General features: G+C 39.7%; 1 protein-coding gene across 4 annotated transcripts; it reads right to left on the reverse strand.

The window, feature by feature from the left end:
* Positions 1 to 1,430: 1,430 nt before the first annotated feature.
* Positions 1,431 to 17,437, reverse strand: RAP2C (RAP2C, member of RAS oncogene family). 4 transcript variants are annotated; one of them, XM_023633198.2, is made up of 4 exons: positions 17,299 to 17,437; positions 15,016 to 15,770; positions 12,152 to 12,464; positions 1,431 to 3,940 (listed from the first exon to the last, which is right to left on the reverse strand). In XM_023633198.2, exons 2-3 carry the CDS (start codon positions 15,286 to 15,288, stop codon positions 12,186 to 12,188), a joined length of 552 nt encoding a protein of 183 aa, XP_023488966.1. In that variant the 5' UTR covers positions 15,289 to 15,770; positions 17,299 to 17,437; the 3' UTR covers positions 1,431 to 3,940; positions 12,152 to 12,185.
* Between the last annotated feature and the right edge of the window lie 984 nt (positions 17,438 to 18,421).

Consider the following 18,421-nt stretch of genomic DNA (forward strand, 5'->3'; position numbering starts at 1 on the left):
TAATGAAAATAGCTTATGTCTTACACAAACTCTTAGCAATATAACAAACACATTACCTTTAAATAGGACCCATAGTATTTTGTTACCTATGGACTGTCACACTGACTTAAGACAGCTGTTTCTTGCTGTGTGGCTTTTACCTTGTTTCCATGAGCTTTATAATTTTAATAGCACCCATTTGACTCATCCAATAATGAATTTATTTCAAAATTTGTCAAGTAGACCCTTTCTCAACATTTTAATCGTTTGATCTTGCCTTTAAGATCTTAAGTCACAACTTTCCTGAGCCTTGGTTTCATCAATAAAATGGAGACAGTAAGTCCAAACCACCACATAGCACTAAGGTTCTAATGAGATAGATACATGCGAAAGTAGGAGCTTATCTGAAAAACTGCCCCTGCTTTAAATCTGAACAAGAAGTCTTACAGCCTTGGATCTTGACCCCAGGCTGCTATATCCTGGAGAAGGGTGAAGACTAGATGAAGTTTTCTCCCCAGATAAGAACAACATGACGGAGGGCAGAGACGGGGAAGAGATAAAGGTGATGCAGCTGTGACAGCTGGTATCCAACACTGATTGGCTCATCAGGCTAGTATCCCTTAGCTCTCACCCTCTCCCTCTGTTATTCACTTGGTTACAAATGCTGACCTTGCTGGATGAAGAGGGGGAGGACCCTGAAATCATGAGTGCCTCCACTGTAGAAAAGGGTTTTTGGACTTCAAGGACAGCATCTAGTACAGCATATATGGGGTGTCTGGAGCCCAACTAAAAAACAAAAATCAATGGTAATAAACAATAAGATGTTTTCTGTATGCTATGACACAGCTATATAAACCTCCCCATTTTTACAATTTTTTTTAAAAGTCCAGTTCCTCTATGTCTGGACAGAAAGAACTGTTCACCTTCACAGGAAAGATTATGGGTTTAAAAAACATTGAGGTTAAGAAAATCTATTCAGTTCAACCAATTAAAAATATGGAGTTAGTGAATTGAAGTGACTGGCAAAACCTTTCACTAGATAAAGTGATAACTTAATTGTGTTGAATTTTCTTAATTCATTATTTCAAAATTTAATTATATTGCTTAACACTGTCTGAAAGCTCCTATCCATGGACAATTTGGGCCACTCTCTTCATATGGGACAAGTCATATGTTATTCTTTTTTTACTCATTATTTATAATCTCTAATTTATTTATAAGTTATTCAATTGATTAAATATTACATTTTAGGATATATCCATTTCTCCCCACATATGGCAGAAGGGTGAATAAAGACACAAGTGAATGTTTACCTTCTTTAAACATGTACTACAACACAGATTATCATTTTGGTAAAAAGTTATGACTTTCACTTATGAGAAAGAGATTTACGAGTTAGCAAATCTAGAACAAATGGTAATTCACCAAATAATTCAAGAGAACAACCTCAGTAATACAGATGTCTATTTTATTAAAAAAGTTACAAACAGGTGGACTGCAGGATCGTCTTACAAAATGACAAGAATGAAATCTATTGGAAAAATTTTACTTTTACAAATCTTTATAGGTCATTGTTCAATGTTTGTACTTGTTATTCGAGATTTTTTACCTTTCATTGATAAAGTTACAGTACATTAGATCCATGATAATAGGTTACATGATTTTATTTGCAGAGCCCTACTGCAGTGATTTGAACAACTCCTAAACAGATGCCATAGTAAAGACAAGACATATATTGCATTTAATATTAATTTATTATCCTAATAAGCAACTTGACATGCAATCTATTGTGGAAGCTAAAATAACTTTTGGTCCCTTTTCTTAAAATGTGCTGGAGAAACCACCTTTAATCACTTTCCCCTGATTCCTGTGATCCTAAGTGAATTCAAGTTAAATTTGCTGCTGAGGTCAGTGACAGAGAGAGAGACAGAGAGAGAGACAGAGAGAGAGAATGAGAACTGTCGGTAAGAAAGAAACACTGTATAAAAAAATGTATCTGCAGAAAATTTAAATCATCATGAATTATTTGATTCCTTTAAAATTTCACACAGCTGATAATGATGAACCATGATCACTTAACCGACTTTGAACTGAGTGTTTGGTTTTAAGTTTGGTATTAAAGTGCAAACTTAAGTATTCATTTCAAGCAGTTTATAAATAAGGAACAATGTTTCAATTGCCTCCACCCTTACAATCTCACCACAAAATTCAAAATCTAAGATCAAGAGTTCACTTTGAGGGAATTTGATCAGGAATCAAATGCAACACGATTTAAAAAAAGGAAATCAAAGTTTAACCAATTTCTACACAATAATTCATGGTCATGCTGACCAATAAATCACATGAATGTAGATATCACTTTATTTGAACATCACACACAATATAAATTTAAAATTGCCACACCCTTCCATAAACCATCACTGCATATATTAGAGCTTTCCTTGACAAAGTTATTGAGCTATTATTGTAGATTAAAAGCATAGTTTTGGTTTTTCGTTTTGTTTTATTTAGAAGCATGTTCAAATGACTAAAGCTGGGCTCCTAAAATCGAGAACTTTGGTGCAGTAGGTGAGCTGCAGTTACTAACTTCTGCAAATTAAAAGCAGGCGACTAACCAAATAAAAAACCAACAACAAAATACTGTCAAATTTACAAAATTTAAAAATCATTGCTAGAAAAAGCGCTCATTGTCATGATGTTAAAACTGAACCAAAAGATTACTCTTTATAAGTTTCCTTTCCGTTTCTATACCTGTGTTACTGTTAAAATGTTCAAGTATTCAGACAAAATGTGCTGATTAGGTAAACAACATGGAAGGCAATGGCTATTAGAAGCACATTTGAAAAAGAAAAACAAACAAAAACAAAAACAAAAAATAAAAGCCCAGAGACTTGGCGCTATCCTCCTTCCTGTTACACAGATTTTTTGTCTCTACTACAAACATGCTTCTTGAGAAATAACTAAAAAGCAATTGTGATAGTGCAAGAAAACTTTAACAAATATTGCTTTAAACTATTATTCAGAAAGACAAATATTAAGAACTAGAAAGTGTATATGATTTTATTTGAATTCAATTTTACATGTGCAGAAGTCTACTAGATGTCAATTACAAGCCTGACTGGCAAAGCTGAGCTATCTCTGTTTGGGTATACAATTAATTTACCATGGATACAATATCCCTTTTCAAAGGCATTGCTAAGTAGGTCATAACTAAATTTAGAACTTCACAGAAAGGAAAATGTTACTGCTGCAATTTGATGCCGTAAATGAGATTAACACATGTGAAAACCTAATGGAATCAAACGCTTAACTCTTCAGCTAAACGTGCTACAATTTGAAATATCAATTGTAACTTTCAGAACATGTTAATTACAAAAAACACATCACAAACTACACTTGAAGAAAAGGGATATTCCATCCACACAGGTAAATTATGATCTTTAGTTTCTTTTTACAACACTGCCACACGTAAACAAAGTCTCAAAGTATTAACCAACCATTTAAAGGAGAAAGATTTTACAAATAGAATGAAGCACTGGTGCGAGGTAATATACAGAAGTAACCATTTGTTTAAGGCTCAATTTTTTCTCCATTATCACTTTCTTTTAAAAGGCATTGAGTAGGTAATACTGAGTTTGAGTATTTAATAAATACAAGTTGAGAAACTGATTAAAGAAATCAATTAAAATATTAAAAATTAATTCTTGCATATTAGCCATCAATAAGAACTTAGAAAGCTACAAAAGGACTGATTGATAAAGAACAGATTTTAAACGTATGGTAAACGTGCTAAGCATTCCCGTTTAAGGTCGATGGAGCTTGAAGGCCAAAGACCTTATGCACTTAATTAGATGTATGGCAACATGCTGTAAGAGAGACAGGTTTACCAAGGCTCAGTTCTGCAACCCAGGTTGTAAAGTTCTCCAAAGCAGCATCTGTGCAAATTTCCTCTGAGTTTTATCTGCAATTAAGATAAAAATGTCATAAAAACGTAGAAATAAAGATTACAGTTTAAAATGACAACGCTGACAACAGATCTATATACATATGGAAGTTGTACCAGAATAACGATCTTTAGATGGAATTTCACTGTGTTCCCCATCAGTTTAAATTAAAAAGTAATTTTCTGTCGTCCAAAAAAGTCATTAGAAACTGTAATGATGCATCGGATACAATATACTGTGTGTAACTACTCTGGTTTATTTTTTAAAATATTATTAGACTTTATACAATATTAAAACTGCTCTTACTTTAAAAGATCTTACAGTATAAAAGTAGCAGATGTTACTTCTACTTTGAATTTGATCTCTTCATATTTTTAATGGGAAATTGTATTAGAATTAAATGCATATTAATTATGAGCTAACTTGACAGTATGCAAAACTTTTTGAAAATTTAGCTTTTCTTGAGAATTTAAAATAAGAAAATGTAATTCCGTCAAGATCTAGCTACTGAGCGTCTGCTAGGTGCCCTGACTTGGGTTAGATATTAGGTGACAACAGCAGTTCACATTTCCCACTCCGGTCTGCCCTTTTGTGGACATCCTCCCCACCACGGGAACTGGTGGGATTAGGATTTCTCAGTCTCTGCTCCTACATCTGATAGACTTCCGCCCTTCTAATTAATACCAAGGAAAAAGATCTGTCTACTCCCACACCATGTCCTTTCATTGCGCTGGATCATCCAATAGCTTCTAGGGGAGTGGAATTATATATATTTTTAATATAAAAGATAAAAATTGTTAAATAAAGCCAGAAACGAAGGATAGAATTGCAACCATGAAAAAATGCCAAGTGAAACCAATTTAAGATCATCTGAGGGCTCTATGTTTATGCATGCCTAATTTTAATTTCATTTGACAGCGCCACTTCTACAGTGTCCCAAAGAGCCTGCGAGAACTCTTTATTAGCAGCTCTATCATAAAAATGATTACTTTTAAATAACATCTCTCCACTCACTATTATTGAAATTCTGCCACCTAAACACATTAGGAAAAAGAGAACAAAAGTTTGCCTCTTTGGAAATTATTATAGAGACATTTTTCTTCCTATTAAAATTAAAACTTTATTGCATTAATAGGAATTGCTAATTAGGACACTGGTTATTTTAGCTTGGGCAAGTCCTCATCACTAAAACAAGGATAAAAATTCTTTCCTCACAGGGTTGTGGTAAATATCGCATAAGGTAACATGTGAAAGTACCTTATAAAGTATGCAAATGTCAGGTATTTTTTTCATTTCCCAACTATGTTATAAATTTCTAGAAGACCAGGATTATGTCTTTAATATCCAGACTAAAGATCTTTATACTCTCTTTAGTCTTATTTGAACTTTTATACCTATTTGAACACAACAGTATTTCATTATATTTGCAATTCATTGTGAAGACTTTTCAGTAATGCAGACTAGAATTTCCTTAATTAATTTGAATAAGTTTGCAATAAATTTTAATCCAAATTTTTCAAAATAGTTTGAGATTCTGAAATATGATGTCTGTTAAATAGTGAAGACTTATAATATGTGATGATTTAATAGTTCAGGCATTCTCTGAAATCAAATTGAGGAAGTAGTAATTATTTACTTCTAGCCAAAATAAACACTAAGAATACAAACCAGCTTATTAACCATAATCTACATTAAATAAAAGGTGATACATATGCATTATTTCCCACCCTCTAAAACAACCTGGTTAACATTTGGTCCATCTATACTCCGAAACACAATGACAACACTTCAGTGAAATCAAGAGAAATAGATAAATCCCGGGTCAGACTCAACAATATTAGTATGAGGCTTACCATTAAACAAATGAAGTGTTAATATCAGCTACTTTTCAACAGAGTAATAAACTTTCATTCTCTGAAGTAATAAATCCTGAAGCAAACGCTTGCATTAAGCAAAAAGGACAGTCTCTCCCAGATTTGAATTTCACAGAATGCGAAATGTAAATGTTATTGCTCCACACTGTGACAGAAAAATTTTCAGTGTACTAACAACTCTCATTCATTTAAAAAACATTCCAGAAGCTTTAAAGGCTGCTGGTCAAACTCATATTTTTTAACTCCCAGGATATCACATCCGGACACACTGCAAAAGTCTAACTCACTGCTTGTGAGACAGAACACGAGTGATCCTTGTCCTCACTCTCACGCTTCCAGCAAGACACCGAACAAATCTTAACTCTAGAAGCTTCTGCTCAAACTCTTGCTTAAATGGTCTTTTTTCTAATTCGATTTTGTTATGGAAGAGTACAAAAAAAAGTCCCAAGCAACAGTCCAAACCTTTTGCTCAGGAAATTATGAAATAGGATCTCCCAAGTGGGGTAAATTGGTACACAAGAGCACCAAACACAGAATCGAAAGAAGAAAGATCATTATTTATGTCAGCATGAAAAAAAAGGGAGATTCTGGATTCAAGACTAGCACATCATTTCATGTGGCAGCAGAATGCCTGGGATGTTAACAAAGGCTCCTGAAAGGCTTAGCAGTTTATGAATGTCTTTTGCTTAGCTAGATTTACCATTTCTAAACACAATGGTACTTACTAGCATTCTTTTTAGCAAATATAAATGTGCAGTCATAATCAATTTTAATTTTTTTCCAGTTTTAGATGTAATATTCTGGTGATTTAATCAAAGGAACTTTTTCAAAAATGAATTTCCCTTCACACTTTTTACTTGGCATTTTCATATCCAAGTAAAATATTAGTTACATTAGCAAATCACTAGGCTAGAATTCTGTTGATAGAGGTTACATTTTTGTGAAATATCTTTTCTCTATTCTAATTTGCATAATTCTCATGAAGCCTATTGGGGGGTAGAGTGGGAGAAATAGGTTACTAAAAGTGCTCACCTGTCAAACATTAAACACAGAGAGCAAAAGCTGACCTTATGGCATAGAATCCCTGAATGGAAGTGGAAGCATGCTTTAAGGAAAACGCACGCCCTAGATGTTTATGGTGAACCCAGGGTAGAAAGGATAAGCTATTTTTCTTATGTCCGAGACCTAAAATCTCTCTAAGTTTAAATTAATATGATGAGTTCCATTCTGAAATCTCAAATAGTACGACCGTGTCCACCGATAATAAGCAGCCCTGTGAGCCCAATGATCTGACCCCAGGGGCTAGCTTTGAATTAAGACCAGGTAGGGTACTGCTCCCCTCAACCCTAAATTGCTTTTTCTGAATCCAATATTACTAAGACTGTGGATAATCAAAGGAATTTGGGAGTATGTTTTTGATAAGTTTTTCCAACGGCTGACAGGATTTAAGTTTTTCTTAGTGCTATTATCTTCTGGATTTTAGAATTCCACTGAGAAGCAATCCCACAAAGAGACTCTTTCCTGTAGTATGGCTAGAATACTTCCTCAGTGGCAATTCTCCAACTCCGTGATGCAATTTTTGTTAATTCTACTGATGGTTCATTCTAAGCCAGAGAGGTAATGGAGTAAAACTGAATGGCTCATATGCATTTCATTCTGTAATAAAAGCCTAATCTTGAGGTTAAAAGGAAGCAATTAGAGAGAGAACAGATATACAAAGAGTCATTCCAATCACCAGACACCTCCACACCCAGAGCAGGTCTAACTAGGCACCTATCCACTCTGAACAGTGCCAAACCACGAACCTGGTGGGGTCAGTGACGGTCTGGGAGAATCAGGGGGACAGAAGGGACAAGGCAACTCTGTTCTGCCCTTTGACCCCAGGTCCACTGCAGGTCTTCGTGGTACACTCTCCCCTCAAAGTATGCTCTTCTCTCCATTCAGGGCCGCTGGCTCCCTTTTGGCTCAGCATGTGAACTAGTTGACAAATGAGCATTTAAAATAAACTATTTTCCCCACTTAAAGTGATATGCAAAATAGGGCAGGGAAAAAAAGGAAGTATCTATCTAAACTGTAACTTCTGTAACAGAATTCCACCCTAGTGTTTTACTGATATGATTAATATTTAACTTGGATAAGAAAATGCCAGCATATTAAAGTACACGATGTGATTTAATTTTCATGATTTTCCCCTCACATTTGCTGAGTCCCTGGCATATCATATCTAATTAAAAGCTGGAGAAAAAGATTAGAAACAATTCGGATCCCACATTTTTATTTTGAAAAATCCTGAAAATGCTAATCAATTCCATTGTGTTTTAGAAATACTAAGGCCAGCTAGACTAAAATGACATTCATAGATGGTTCAGCCTTTCAGAAGCCTTTGTTAACATCCCAGGCACTCTACTGCCACGTGAAATGATGTGCTAGTCTTGAATCAAGAATCTCCCTTTTTCTTCAGGCTGACATATAATGAACTGAGGCTGACATAAATAATGATCTTTGTTCTCTCAGTTTGAGTCCTGGTGTTGGGCACTCTTTTGCACCATTTACTTTCGTTGGGAGAATCCGTTCCATAATCCACAGATTGACACAGGGTAAAACCTTGCAGAAGACCTTCAAACCACAGTGAAGAACACCTTTTACACTCCTGGTTTTTTTTTTTTTTTTTGTAACTTTCATCAATACTGGGCTAAGATAAAGAAATTCTTGAAAAATAATCTTTAAAAAATTTCTATTTGCCAAAAGGGTATTTACCAAACTGTCACACTTCAGGGATAACTTCACTGCACTTCCCACCCTCTTTTCAGGGAATCAGCAGAATATTTTAGACTTTTATCTTGCTCGTTTTTGGCATTCCCTCTATTTAGAATCACCTCTCCCCGTCCCCCATCCCTGCAAATCCTACCCATTCTTCAACGCCTGATTCAAATGGTACTGCTCCTCAATTCCTCTAACTCAGTGGGTCTTAGCCAGGAGACATTTTGGCCCCCAGGAGGCATTTAGCAATGTCTGGAGATATTCCTGTTCATCACAACTGGGGGGCAAGGGGAATGCTACTGGCCTCTAGTGCGTAGAGGCCGGGGATGCTGCTAAACATCCTACAATGCACAGGACAGCTCCACAACAAGGAGCCCAGAATATTGAGAAACTTGCTCTGACTGGATGTGGTCTTTCCTTTCCCTGAACCCCCACAGCACTGTGATTTACTTCTTTTATAGTATTATGAGATTATTAACAAAACACCCATCCTTCTCAACAACAGTATACCAAAACAGCCAAGTGTCAATTATGTACACCAATACAGAGGAGCTATGATGTAGTTAATACAACCAAAACACAGCTGCAACACTGACCTGGGTTTCTACGATACTGCTGCTGCGCAGTAAAAGAAGTCCTTCAAAGCACTTGATGGCAGGCTCCTCAGGTCAGTAAGGAAACCAGTCACGAAAGCAGCACATAAAGAATCTGGCCTTGCTTCCAAGCTTACACTAAGATTACTGCCAGTGGGAGGGGGAAAGCTGAGGAAACCATCCTGGCAGCCATGCAAATAAACAGGTGTTGGGCAAGAGACTGGTGACCCAAATTGCAGGGTGCTAAGAAATACATGTGAGAAATTATCAGAAGCAATTCTTAGAGTATTAATAAATTTTCCCTTTCAATTAAGAGCTACCAATTTACAGTAATCACAGACTTCTGACTTATTTGAGTCTTATTATTGCTAACTTGGACAAGGGACTCTTCTAAATATTAAGGTCAAACATTTCTCAAATCACCTTTACTTGAAGTTTTATCTTCAATCTAGATCTAGCACTGACAGACTTCAGAGCTCCATGACTCAAGCTACAGGATTCAGAATCCATCACCTACTTTTTTAGATAAATAGTAAGCACAACCACAAACGTTACAGGCCTCAGATTACAGATTCTCAAACACATCAGTTTCATCTTATTTGACGTCAGGAAAAAAAAACCCCTGTAGATAGGGTGCTTTATTCTAAAAGATCTTGGTCAGGGAACTCCCTTTAATATTTTCAGAAATTCAGCTGATTAGATATTTTATTTCAAGGCTCATACCTTCAATTGCACACTCTGCTTACCAAAATAAAAACCAAACAAAAAACTACACAGGTAACTTGACCCATTATTATAAAAAATGAGCAATCATTGGTATTAATATTTTCTGATTTTCAGTACATTACTTAACAAAAAATGTAAACATAGTTGGCTTGAGATATAAAAAAAAAAATCTATTTACTCATTCCTGTAGGTAACCAAATGGATTACAAGTAATTAAATCACAAAAGTTGCAAAATGAAATAAACTCAGAAATAACTCAGAATAAGAAAGACTTAAAAATAGCTTTAGAAATTATCCATTTTTCAATTTGACTGAGACATTTGGCCCTCTACATGTATGAGATCAATTTTATTCTGTTTACTTCCTATAGATGTCTACATTAATGATGGAAAGAAAACTGGGAACATTTCGTGGGAGCCAGTTTCTTGTGTGTGTGTGTGTGTGTGTGTGTGTGTGTGAGGAAGATTGGCCCTGAGCTAATATCTGTTGCCAATCTTCCTCTTTTTGCTTGAGGAAGACTGTCACTAAGCTAACATCTGTGCCAATCTTCCTCTATTTTGTATGTGGGACACCACCACAGCATGGCTTGATGAACCACTGATGTGTAGGTCCACACCCGGGATCCGAACCCATGAACACTGGGCCACCAAAGCGGAGCGTGCAAACTTCACCACCATGCCACTGGGCCAGCCCCTGGTTAATTTTTTATGAAGATGATAAAACTAACATGTGTACACTTATGTCACTTGTCTAGTTAAAAGTATCAGACAGAAAAAGAGCACAATGGTAAAGATGCAATCACCACACAGAACTTGGTCAAATATGAAGCTGGCTTAAAATTTAAGAAGAGAGACTGTGGAAGCAAGAACATGGGACTCAATCACCTACTTATATGCAAGAACATATGCCTGTTCCTGCCTCAAAAGACTATACGCAAGTGCGACGCCATCAACAAAACATATGCTGGACTACAGTCTGAACAGTGACATTATAAGATAACAGCTGTAGCTAGGTATAAGAAAATAAATGGGTTTTCATCACATTCTGGTATGCTAAAAAGCTGATGAGTGAAAGCATTTTGAATAAAGCACTGTTGATATCCTTCATTTTCAAAGATGACACTACCTGACAAGAGATCTTGTCTGAAAAGATAAATTAGGGACCGTTAGTCTTTTCTCCAGGGAGCACATACAAAGCCAGACCTTTGATTGGGAATCATCGCTGAGATGTGAAATGCCTGTTGCCATTTGCAACACTGCCTCCTAGACTTGAGGTCCGTCTTGGCTCAGAACAATCAATTCCGTTCCTGATACCGTCAGGCTAGTCTGGAATTTGCTGTGGCTTCAGGCATCCAGAATATTGGTTGTTTTATCTTATTATCTAAGTGTTACTAAGTGACAGTATCTGCCCAATTATAATCTAGATTAAAAGATCATGATATGAATAAAATAATCTCATTTTAAATGCTCAGTAAGTTTTACATAATCTTACTTTTTCAAAAACTCATTCATTTAAAAATCTTTTATTAAATTATCATTTAACTCAATGAAAGGTTTGAAGCTTTTGTTATTGTTCTTATTAAGTCCGTTATTTATTAAACCGAATAGAAATGTTTCCTGGGCACTTGGGATTGTCCCTTCTAACACACCACAGATGATTTTAACAGATTCTCATTTGGATCATATATTCATAAGGAAGTCAAGGTACATTGTGGCACTATAATTTGTTACTATCAGAGGTCACTTAAGTCCCTCAAGTGCAAGGTCCAGATGAACTCGATTAAATAGTCGTCCTGTTAAATCAAGCACTTGGGTGATTAGTAAACTGATGATTTTAATTATAGTAGCTCTCTAGCCCAAGATAGAAAAGCAGAGAAAACACAGAACTAATCATCTTCTGAAATCATTGTTGAATGCTCTCCTGTGCACGTTGGACGCTGAATCACCATAACAGGGAAAAGGAGGATTATCCCCTAACTCAGCCCACCCCAAAAGAATGCTATCAGTCAAGCAGAGAGAGAAGAACAGTAATTCACTTTAAAAAATAAATCTTGTCGATGGGAATACAGGCAATTTCTTACCTTCCTTTCGCTTATCCGTATTTTTTTGATTTTCCACGCTGAATGTTGAGTATTTTGGGCTAAGGGAAATGTTATTTTAAAAATAAAGTAAGAAATTTAAGGTAGCTTAATGTGTACTGATATTGACCAGTTTTGTGTCATACTTGGTGGAAAGCAAAACACTCTCTGGCTCATAAAGTTCCATCAACAACTAACCTGCTCGGTATGGCCATGATTGAGGTTATCTTTTTTACTGGACGACGCAAGTTGTACAACACTGATCTTGCTTCTCCGGCAGGGATGAATAGTTCATTTGCCTGACGATCTCAGCAAAAAGTTCATCCACCATTGATTTACTTTTTGCCGATGTCTCCATGAAAGGACAGCCCCATTCTTGAGCCAGAGCTCTGCCTTCTGAAGACATAACCTCTCTTTCTGGTTCCAGATCCACTTTATTTCCTACTAGGATTAGTGGGACTTTTTCATATCTCTTCACTCTGACAATCTGATCTCTCATTGGCTTGATATCCTGTCCAAACAATCACAAAGAGAAAGAAAAACATTATGCTGTTTGCATAACCACAACAGAAGTATTACCATCTCACAAGAAGTCATCCTCAATGAGTACAGAAAGCTGAATCCAAAATAAAACCACACAGCCAAATAGGGAAGACATCATTTTCTCCATTGAAGTCGGAACTAGACCATTTCCACAGACTACCTCTGCAGGGTTTCTGTCAAGAATGTCAAATGTAGGTTGCACACTAACCTTAGGACTCATTGAATCATTTCTTTCCCCTAGTCTATACTGATTTTAAAAGCAAGTTCCCAAATACGATGAATCCATTTGTACATAAGGGTTGTGGCCATCTCCTTTAACCTGCTGGCTTGTCACCACTCCTTGTGACACCTGTTATCCTAGCACAGGATTGCGGCATCTATGCATTCCGGGCATCTATGCATTCCTGGCATCTATGCATTCCTAGCCATTCAGCAGGAGCGCTCGAGGGAAAGGGTTTGAGGTGGGAACAAAAACACTGTGGTGTGCCTAAAAGACCAAAGTTAAAAACAGATTCATACACTTCAATGTTTCATTTTAAATGTAATGGTACATCTTTATCTCAGTAAAATCAAACACCTTAAAATACACTTAAATACCCTAGAAACTATTGTAACAGGGAGCAGCTCCTGGGAGGGACAATGTATACTTTTCTTTGAAGGAGTCATACTTTTCTTTGCCTGCGTTCAGTTTTACAATTTGGATTTTCTCCCGAGTGTATTACTTTTTCTAAGTAATTACAATTCATTACAAAAGATAAGAGCCTTAGCAATTCTCTATTAGCATCAACTCTGGGGGAGGGGAGTACTGATTTAAGACAGTACTATAGATTTAATCGTAACATTAAAATTTTTAAAAATGTTTGATAACTTAAGAGGTTTGACTTAAATATAAACCCTGTTTAATTTGAAGAGTGACAGTAAGCAGAATATTCACAAGCAGGATGAAGGAAAAACGGGACTGCAGAAATTTACAAAAACATAGTTATTTGATATTTGCAACATTCTTTTACATCATGTATCAATTCAGTTTTCTAGGTTAAGCTTCTTTTCCCTGTGTCCTTATGGAAACACAGGTTCAGCGGAGAATCTAAATTTATGGCATTGGGGCTTCAAAGAGTTTAAGCCTCTGTTGAAATAATGGCAGTTTTTCACTCCCTATTTATGTCTACAACAGAAGTAGATATAATGGAAATCTTATGAAAAACCTTTCAAAAGACTTTCAGCCTCAAGAGAGTCAGCTAATAGAATAAGAGATCTCTGGAGGAGCCTTTAGAAAGAAAATGCCTGTCAAAGAGAACCTTTAGGACTCTGGGACTTTCTGGGGGAAAATGCTTTCATGATACTATTGCTTTGGAATTTCAGCCTACATAAAACGAACTTCAGTTTGCTCACAATAACTTTGATTCATTTACTCAGAGCTTATTATCTTTAAAAGAAAAAAAAATCCTGAAGTTGCTTCATCAAGTTACTGGAAAAGTTCACTGTAGTACTTTAATTTAAAATAGTAAAAAAAAAAAAAAAAAGTGGAATTAGCACATTGGATTGGCTGAAGCACTTAATGTCTCTTAAGTAAGCAACATTAAGTGCATACCTTTAAATGCAGAAAAAATATCCATTTCCTAAATCAATGGAGGTCAATATAATGGGTCAATATGAGGTTATTTATTTTCAAAGAATAAATAGCAACGTTTATTGCCTCTCTTAAAATAATGTTAAACCTTCAGTCTGTCTCCCAATGAAGGACAGGACAGCTTTTCCAAAGAAACTGGACCACCTCCAGTTTGGCCACCCACCCGGGGTTAGAAATCGGCGCTTGCTCAATGTTCCCAGATCCTCATATTTTCTATAAAAATAGCCAATGTTATCAGAAACAATTTGGATCAACTGAAGAAAAGGAGAACCATTCTAAATTTTTGTTGGTTCTTAATTCTAGGTACTAGTCTTTTCAACTCACAACTTTTCCTTCACCCGCCCCAAGCAAGTAAGTAAAATGCCCAGAAGGCAGGTCTTGAGTTCTTCACGGTGCAGCATTCAGATTTATGAATCTGGCTGAGAAACTTGGGTGAGAACAGAGAGGGGGAGGAGGAACAAGCAGACACAGAGGAGTTGTCTGTGCAACAGCTAATCGGCTCCAAATCACTGTCCTTCCAAAGTGCTCTATTTACCCGACGTTATCTGTTAAATGTCGTTTTGTTGAGTACATTAATCGATACTTGTTGAATTGAACAAGCAACTTCAGAAGGTTCTAGTCCAGGCTAAATAGACACAGACTGACCTATTTCTTTTTCACTTTTCTCTGACTTAAAAATAACTTTAAAATATTTGTTGACGGTTGTGACTTCAGTACTCTCTATAGAAACCACCCGATACTTTTCCGTGCCAGGAGTAACCTCAAAAATGCACCATGTCTAACTTTCAGAAGCAAAACATAGTCATTAACGCACGGCTCAGGCAAACCAGAAGTAAACGTCGGATTACCACACCCCTTTCTAACAAATTACAAGACTTGGTTCGGTTACCTGAAAAGACTGCTGATTAACCAGACTATAAACCAGGATGAAACCTTGGCCGTTTTTGATGTAGAGATCTCTCATGGAAGCAAACTGCTCAGTTCCTGCGGTGTCCAGAATTTCCAGCACGGAGGGGGAAGAGTCCACTTCGATCTCTTTGCGGTAGAAATCTTCAATGGTGGGGTCATATTTCTCAATGAAAGTCCCGGTGACAAACTGCACAGTAAGGGCGGATTTGCCAACCCCGCCGCTCCCTAACACCACTACCTTGTATTCCCTCATGAGGCTCACCTTCACCGACTCCTACCCGAGGGAGGGAAGAGCACACCCGCTCGCTGCAGCGGCCGGGAGGCGGAAGGTGGGCGGAAATGGGCGAAGCGGGGAGGGATCGCGGAGCAGCCGGCGAGGGCCCGGCGGGGAAGAAGAGGAAGTTGCGGCGGGGGAGGGGAAGAGCGGAGAGTCGGCGGGGTGGGGAGGCGCCGCGATGCCCTTCCTATAGGAGCCCAGGCCCGGGCGGGGGGCGCGGGGAGGAGGGCGCCGCGCCGCTCAGCGAGGGGGGAGGCGAGACGCGCCCCCGGAGGGAGGGGGGCGCAGCGCGGGGCCCGCGGGCTGCCCGGCGCCCCTCCCCCGCCCTGCACACAAAGGGGCCCCGGGACCCCGCTTCCTGCTCGGGACGCCGAGCCGGCCCAGGCCTGCGGGCTCCGCTCCAGTCGCTGCCGCCCGGGCGGGGCTCTGCGCCGCGGCTGCCGCGGGCGTCGTCCGGCCTGTGAGGGGCGAGAGGGGCGCACGTTAGCCGCCGGACCCCGCCCCCACCGAGCGGCCCCGGCCGCGCCGCCCCCCGCTCCCACCTGGACCAGGCCGCCGCCCCCGCCCGGCCGCCGGGAGGCCGTCACGCCAAGGCCATGGCCAGCCGCCGCTCCGCCGTCTCAGCGCCGCGCTCGCACAGGGGAAGGGGCGGGGGCCGGCCGGCGGCGGCGGCCGCTGGCGCTGCGGGCGAACCTACCTATTTTTTGCCTCACCCACCCCCCCCACCCCCCCAGCACACACCCGGAAGGGTTTCTCTGACACACTGGCTGAGGTGCCCCAGTTCCCCGAGACTGGACGCGATCACTTCCGGTGGGGAAAGTCCCACCTCTTGGGGGTGAGCCGGGTGGTGCGGGGCCGCGCCCTGCTGAGCGAGACGGCGGCGGACGGTGGCTGCGGACGGCTTCGGGTCCGGCCGACGGCCTTGGCGGAGGGCCTGTCTGCGAGCCGCCGGCGTCCTTCCTCTCCCCGCCCGCCCGCCAGTCCCACCCCCAAACCTCCGAAACCCCCCCTCATCTCAGGCGCCCCCAGCCCGGCCGAGGACTCGATCCGCTCGTTGGCCGGTGCAGCACCGCCAGCAATAATCTAACGACCGGGAGAACGCCAGACATTCCTGGACTAGAAGAGGCAGGGAAAATAAAACAGCCAAGAAAGTTTATTCTCTTTGTTGGTATTTCTTCCACTTGATATTTTTCTAGGAGACGCGTGCAAACTACCCTCACACTTTCCTATCGCTCTGATTTCCTACGTGGCGTGTTTTACTTAGCTGTCCCCAACAAATAATTAAACACACACACAGTACTTTTATCATCTGGCAAATCTGCCTTGCCTCCACCAGCAAATGCCAAAGTCACTCCTTTTCTTTCTTAACAGGATTAGAAAAAGACCCTGAGGTACTCTAACTCAGCTTTGCCCCTATTGGATTCCAACAATTACACAGCAGGAAAGGTGACTGACATTCAGGGAGGAGTTGATTGGACATTGTTTAGGCCTGCAGACCAACCTCCTCCAGTCTTTCATTATCTGCATGCACAGCAATTTGCATGGCTGGCTCCTCCACTTTAAAGTGTTTTCACAGCCATCCTTCACAGTCATTGAAATTCAAAAGCAAAGGACTCTAGTGTTAAACACTAAGCTTCTATTTTTAGATAAAATTGCTACTTCTTACATATCTTTCCCTCTGCTAACTTTCTATTTGTAAACTTTGTGTCAGATCCACAGGGCCCTAGGGCGAGACGGCTAGGTTATATTTTAGGCACGTCACTGCCTTTTTGATGCAAGTACGCACCCAGAAACCTGAGAGACTCCGTGGCCAGTCGAGTTAAATTTACTCCCAATTCCCTTACTTGCAATCCCTAATGGCCAGACTATGTAAAAAGAGATTTATTACCAAACCCAAATTGTTAGACATTAGAAAACAGGAAAATCACGGTAGTGTGAAGTTCCACTGTGTCTCTCTCTCCCTGAGTATTCCCCAATGTCACTTACAGTATCCGAAGGACAGTTTAGTTCAGCTTCTCCTCGGCCTAGGGCTGGTGCAATCTGTCCAGCGAAATCCCCAGCTCTGGCTCCAGCTGGCCCGAGTCCCGCCTGATATTTGAGGCACTGCCCTCTGCTGGAAGAGGTTTGGTCTATGAGTTATGAGTCTCCCCATAGGTCACTGCTCCTTCCACACGTGCTGTTGCCCGATTTGGAGCGCTGCTGCCCATCTCCCTGTCTAGCTGTCTCCAGACTGTCTGATGGGATCTACAGCCCTGCGCGAGCCCTGCTTGTAACTGACTCGGGAAATTCCTCTTCTGATCCAGCAATCAGTGTTGAGCAATTGTAGCAAGTCTCTGCTCTATTACTAAACTATCAAAATAGGGAGCTCTGCTTTTTGAGGTCGTCCCACCTGTTGGCAACTCCTATCTCTCCGAACGTGTTGGCCAAAGTGTTTTGGGGAGAGCTCTTCGGTTCTCCACACAGTGAAACGCACTCTCCCCTCGGTGCAGAGTCCTCTTGGGTCGCTCTCATTAACTACACGGTTGACAAATGTCACACTCAGTCTGAAGATCCTTCTAAACTTTCTTAGGTAGGGGATTCGTTACAGCAGCCTTTAGGAAAAAAAAAACTGGAAGTACCTTAAATGTCCTTCAGTAGACGATTTAAAAAATAAGGTGTGTGTACATTCACAAACTGGGATACTCTGCAGTTACTAAGAGAAAAGGAGATTTGTAAGGGCTGATATGAAAAGATGGCCAAGATATACTGTAAAGCTGAAGAAAAGCAACATAACTGAACAAATATATAGTTGCTCCCATTTACGTAAAATATGTGGGAGTGTGCAATACATAGTTATATAGCCATTAAAACCTGAAACAAAGTCATGAATTATCAGTGAGGGGTATTATGAGAGGAATTTCATTTCTCCATATCAGTTTAATTTTTTTTTAAGATTTTATTTTTTCCTTTTTCTCCCCAAAGCCCCCCAGTACCTAGTTGTATATTCTTTGTTGTGGGTCCTTCTAGTTGTGGCATGTGGGACGCTGCCTCAGCGTGGTTTGATGAGCAGTGCCATGTCCGCGCCCAGGATTCAAACCAACAAAACACTGGGCCGCCTGCAGCGGAGCGC

This window comes from Equus caballus, chromosome X (genome assembly GCF_041296265.1).
Source record: "Equus caballus isolate H_3958 breed thoroughbred chromosome X, TB-T2T, whole genome shotgun sequence".
NCBI classification, from domain to species: Eukaryota; Metazoa; Chordata; class Mammalia; order Perissodactyla; family Equidae; genus Equus; species Equus caballus.

Bases quoted from the DNA above. Each gene is read 5' to 3' on its own strand.
- RAP2C (XM_023633198.2), bottom strand. From the start codon at position 15,288: ATGAGGGAATACAAGGTAGTGGTGTTAGGGAGCGGCGGGGTTGGCAAA. The intron at 12,465-15,015 runs GTAACCGAACCA...TTGTTTGGACAG, and splicing joins TTAATCAGCAGTCTTTTCAG to GATATCAAGCCAATGAGAGA.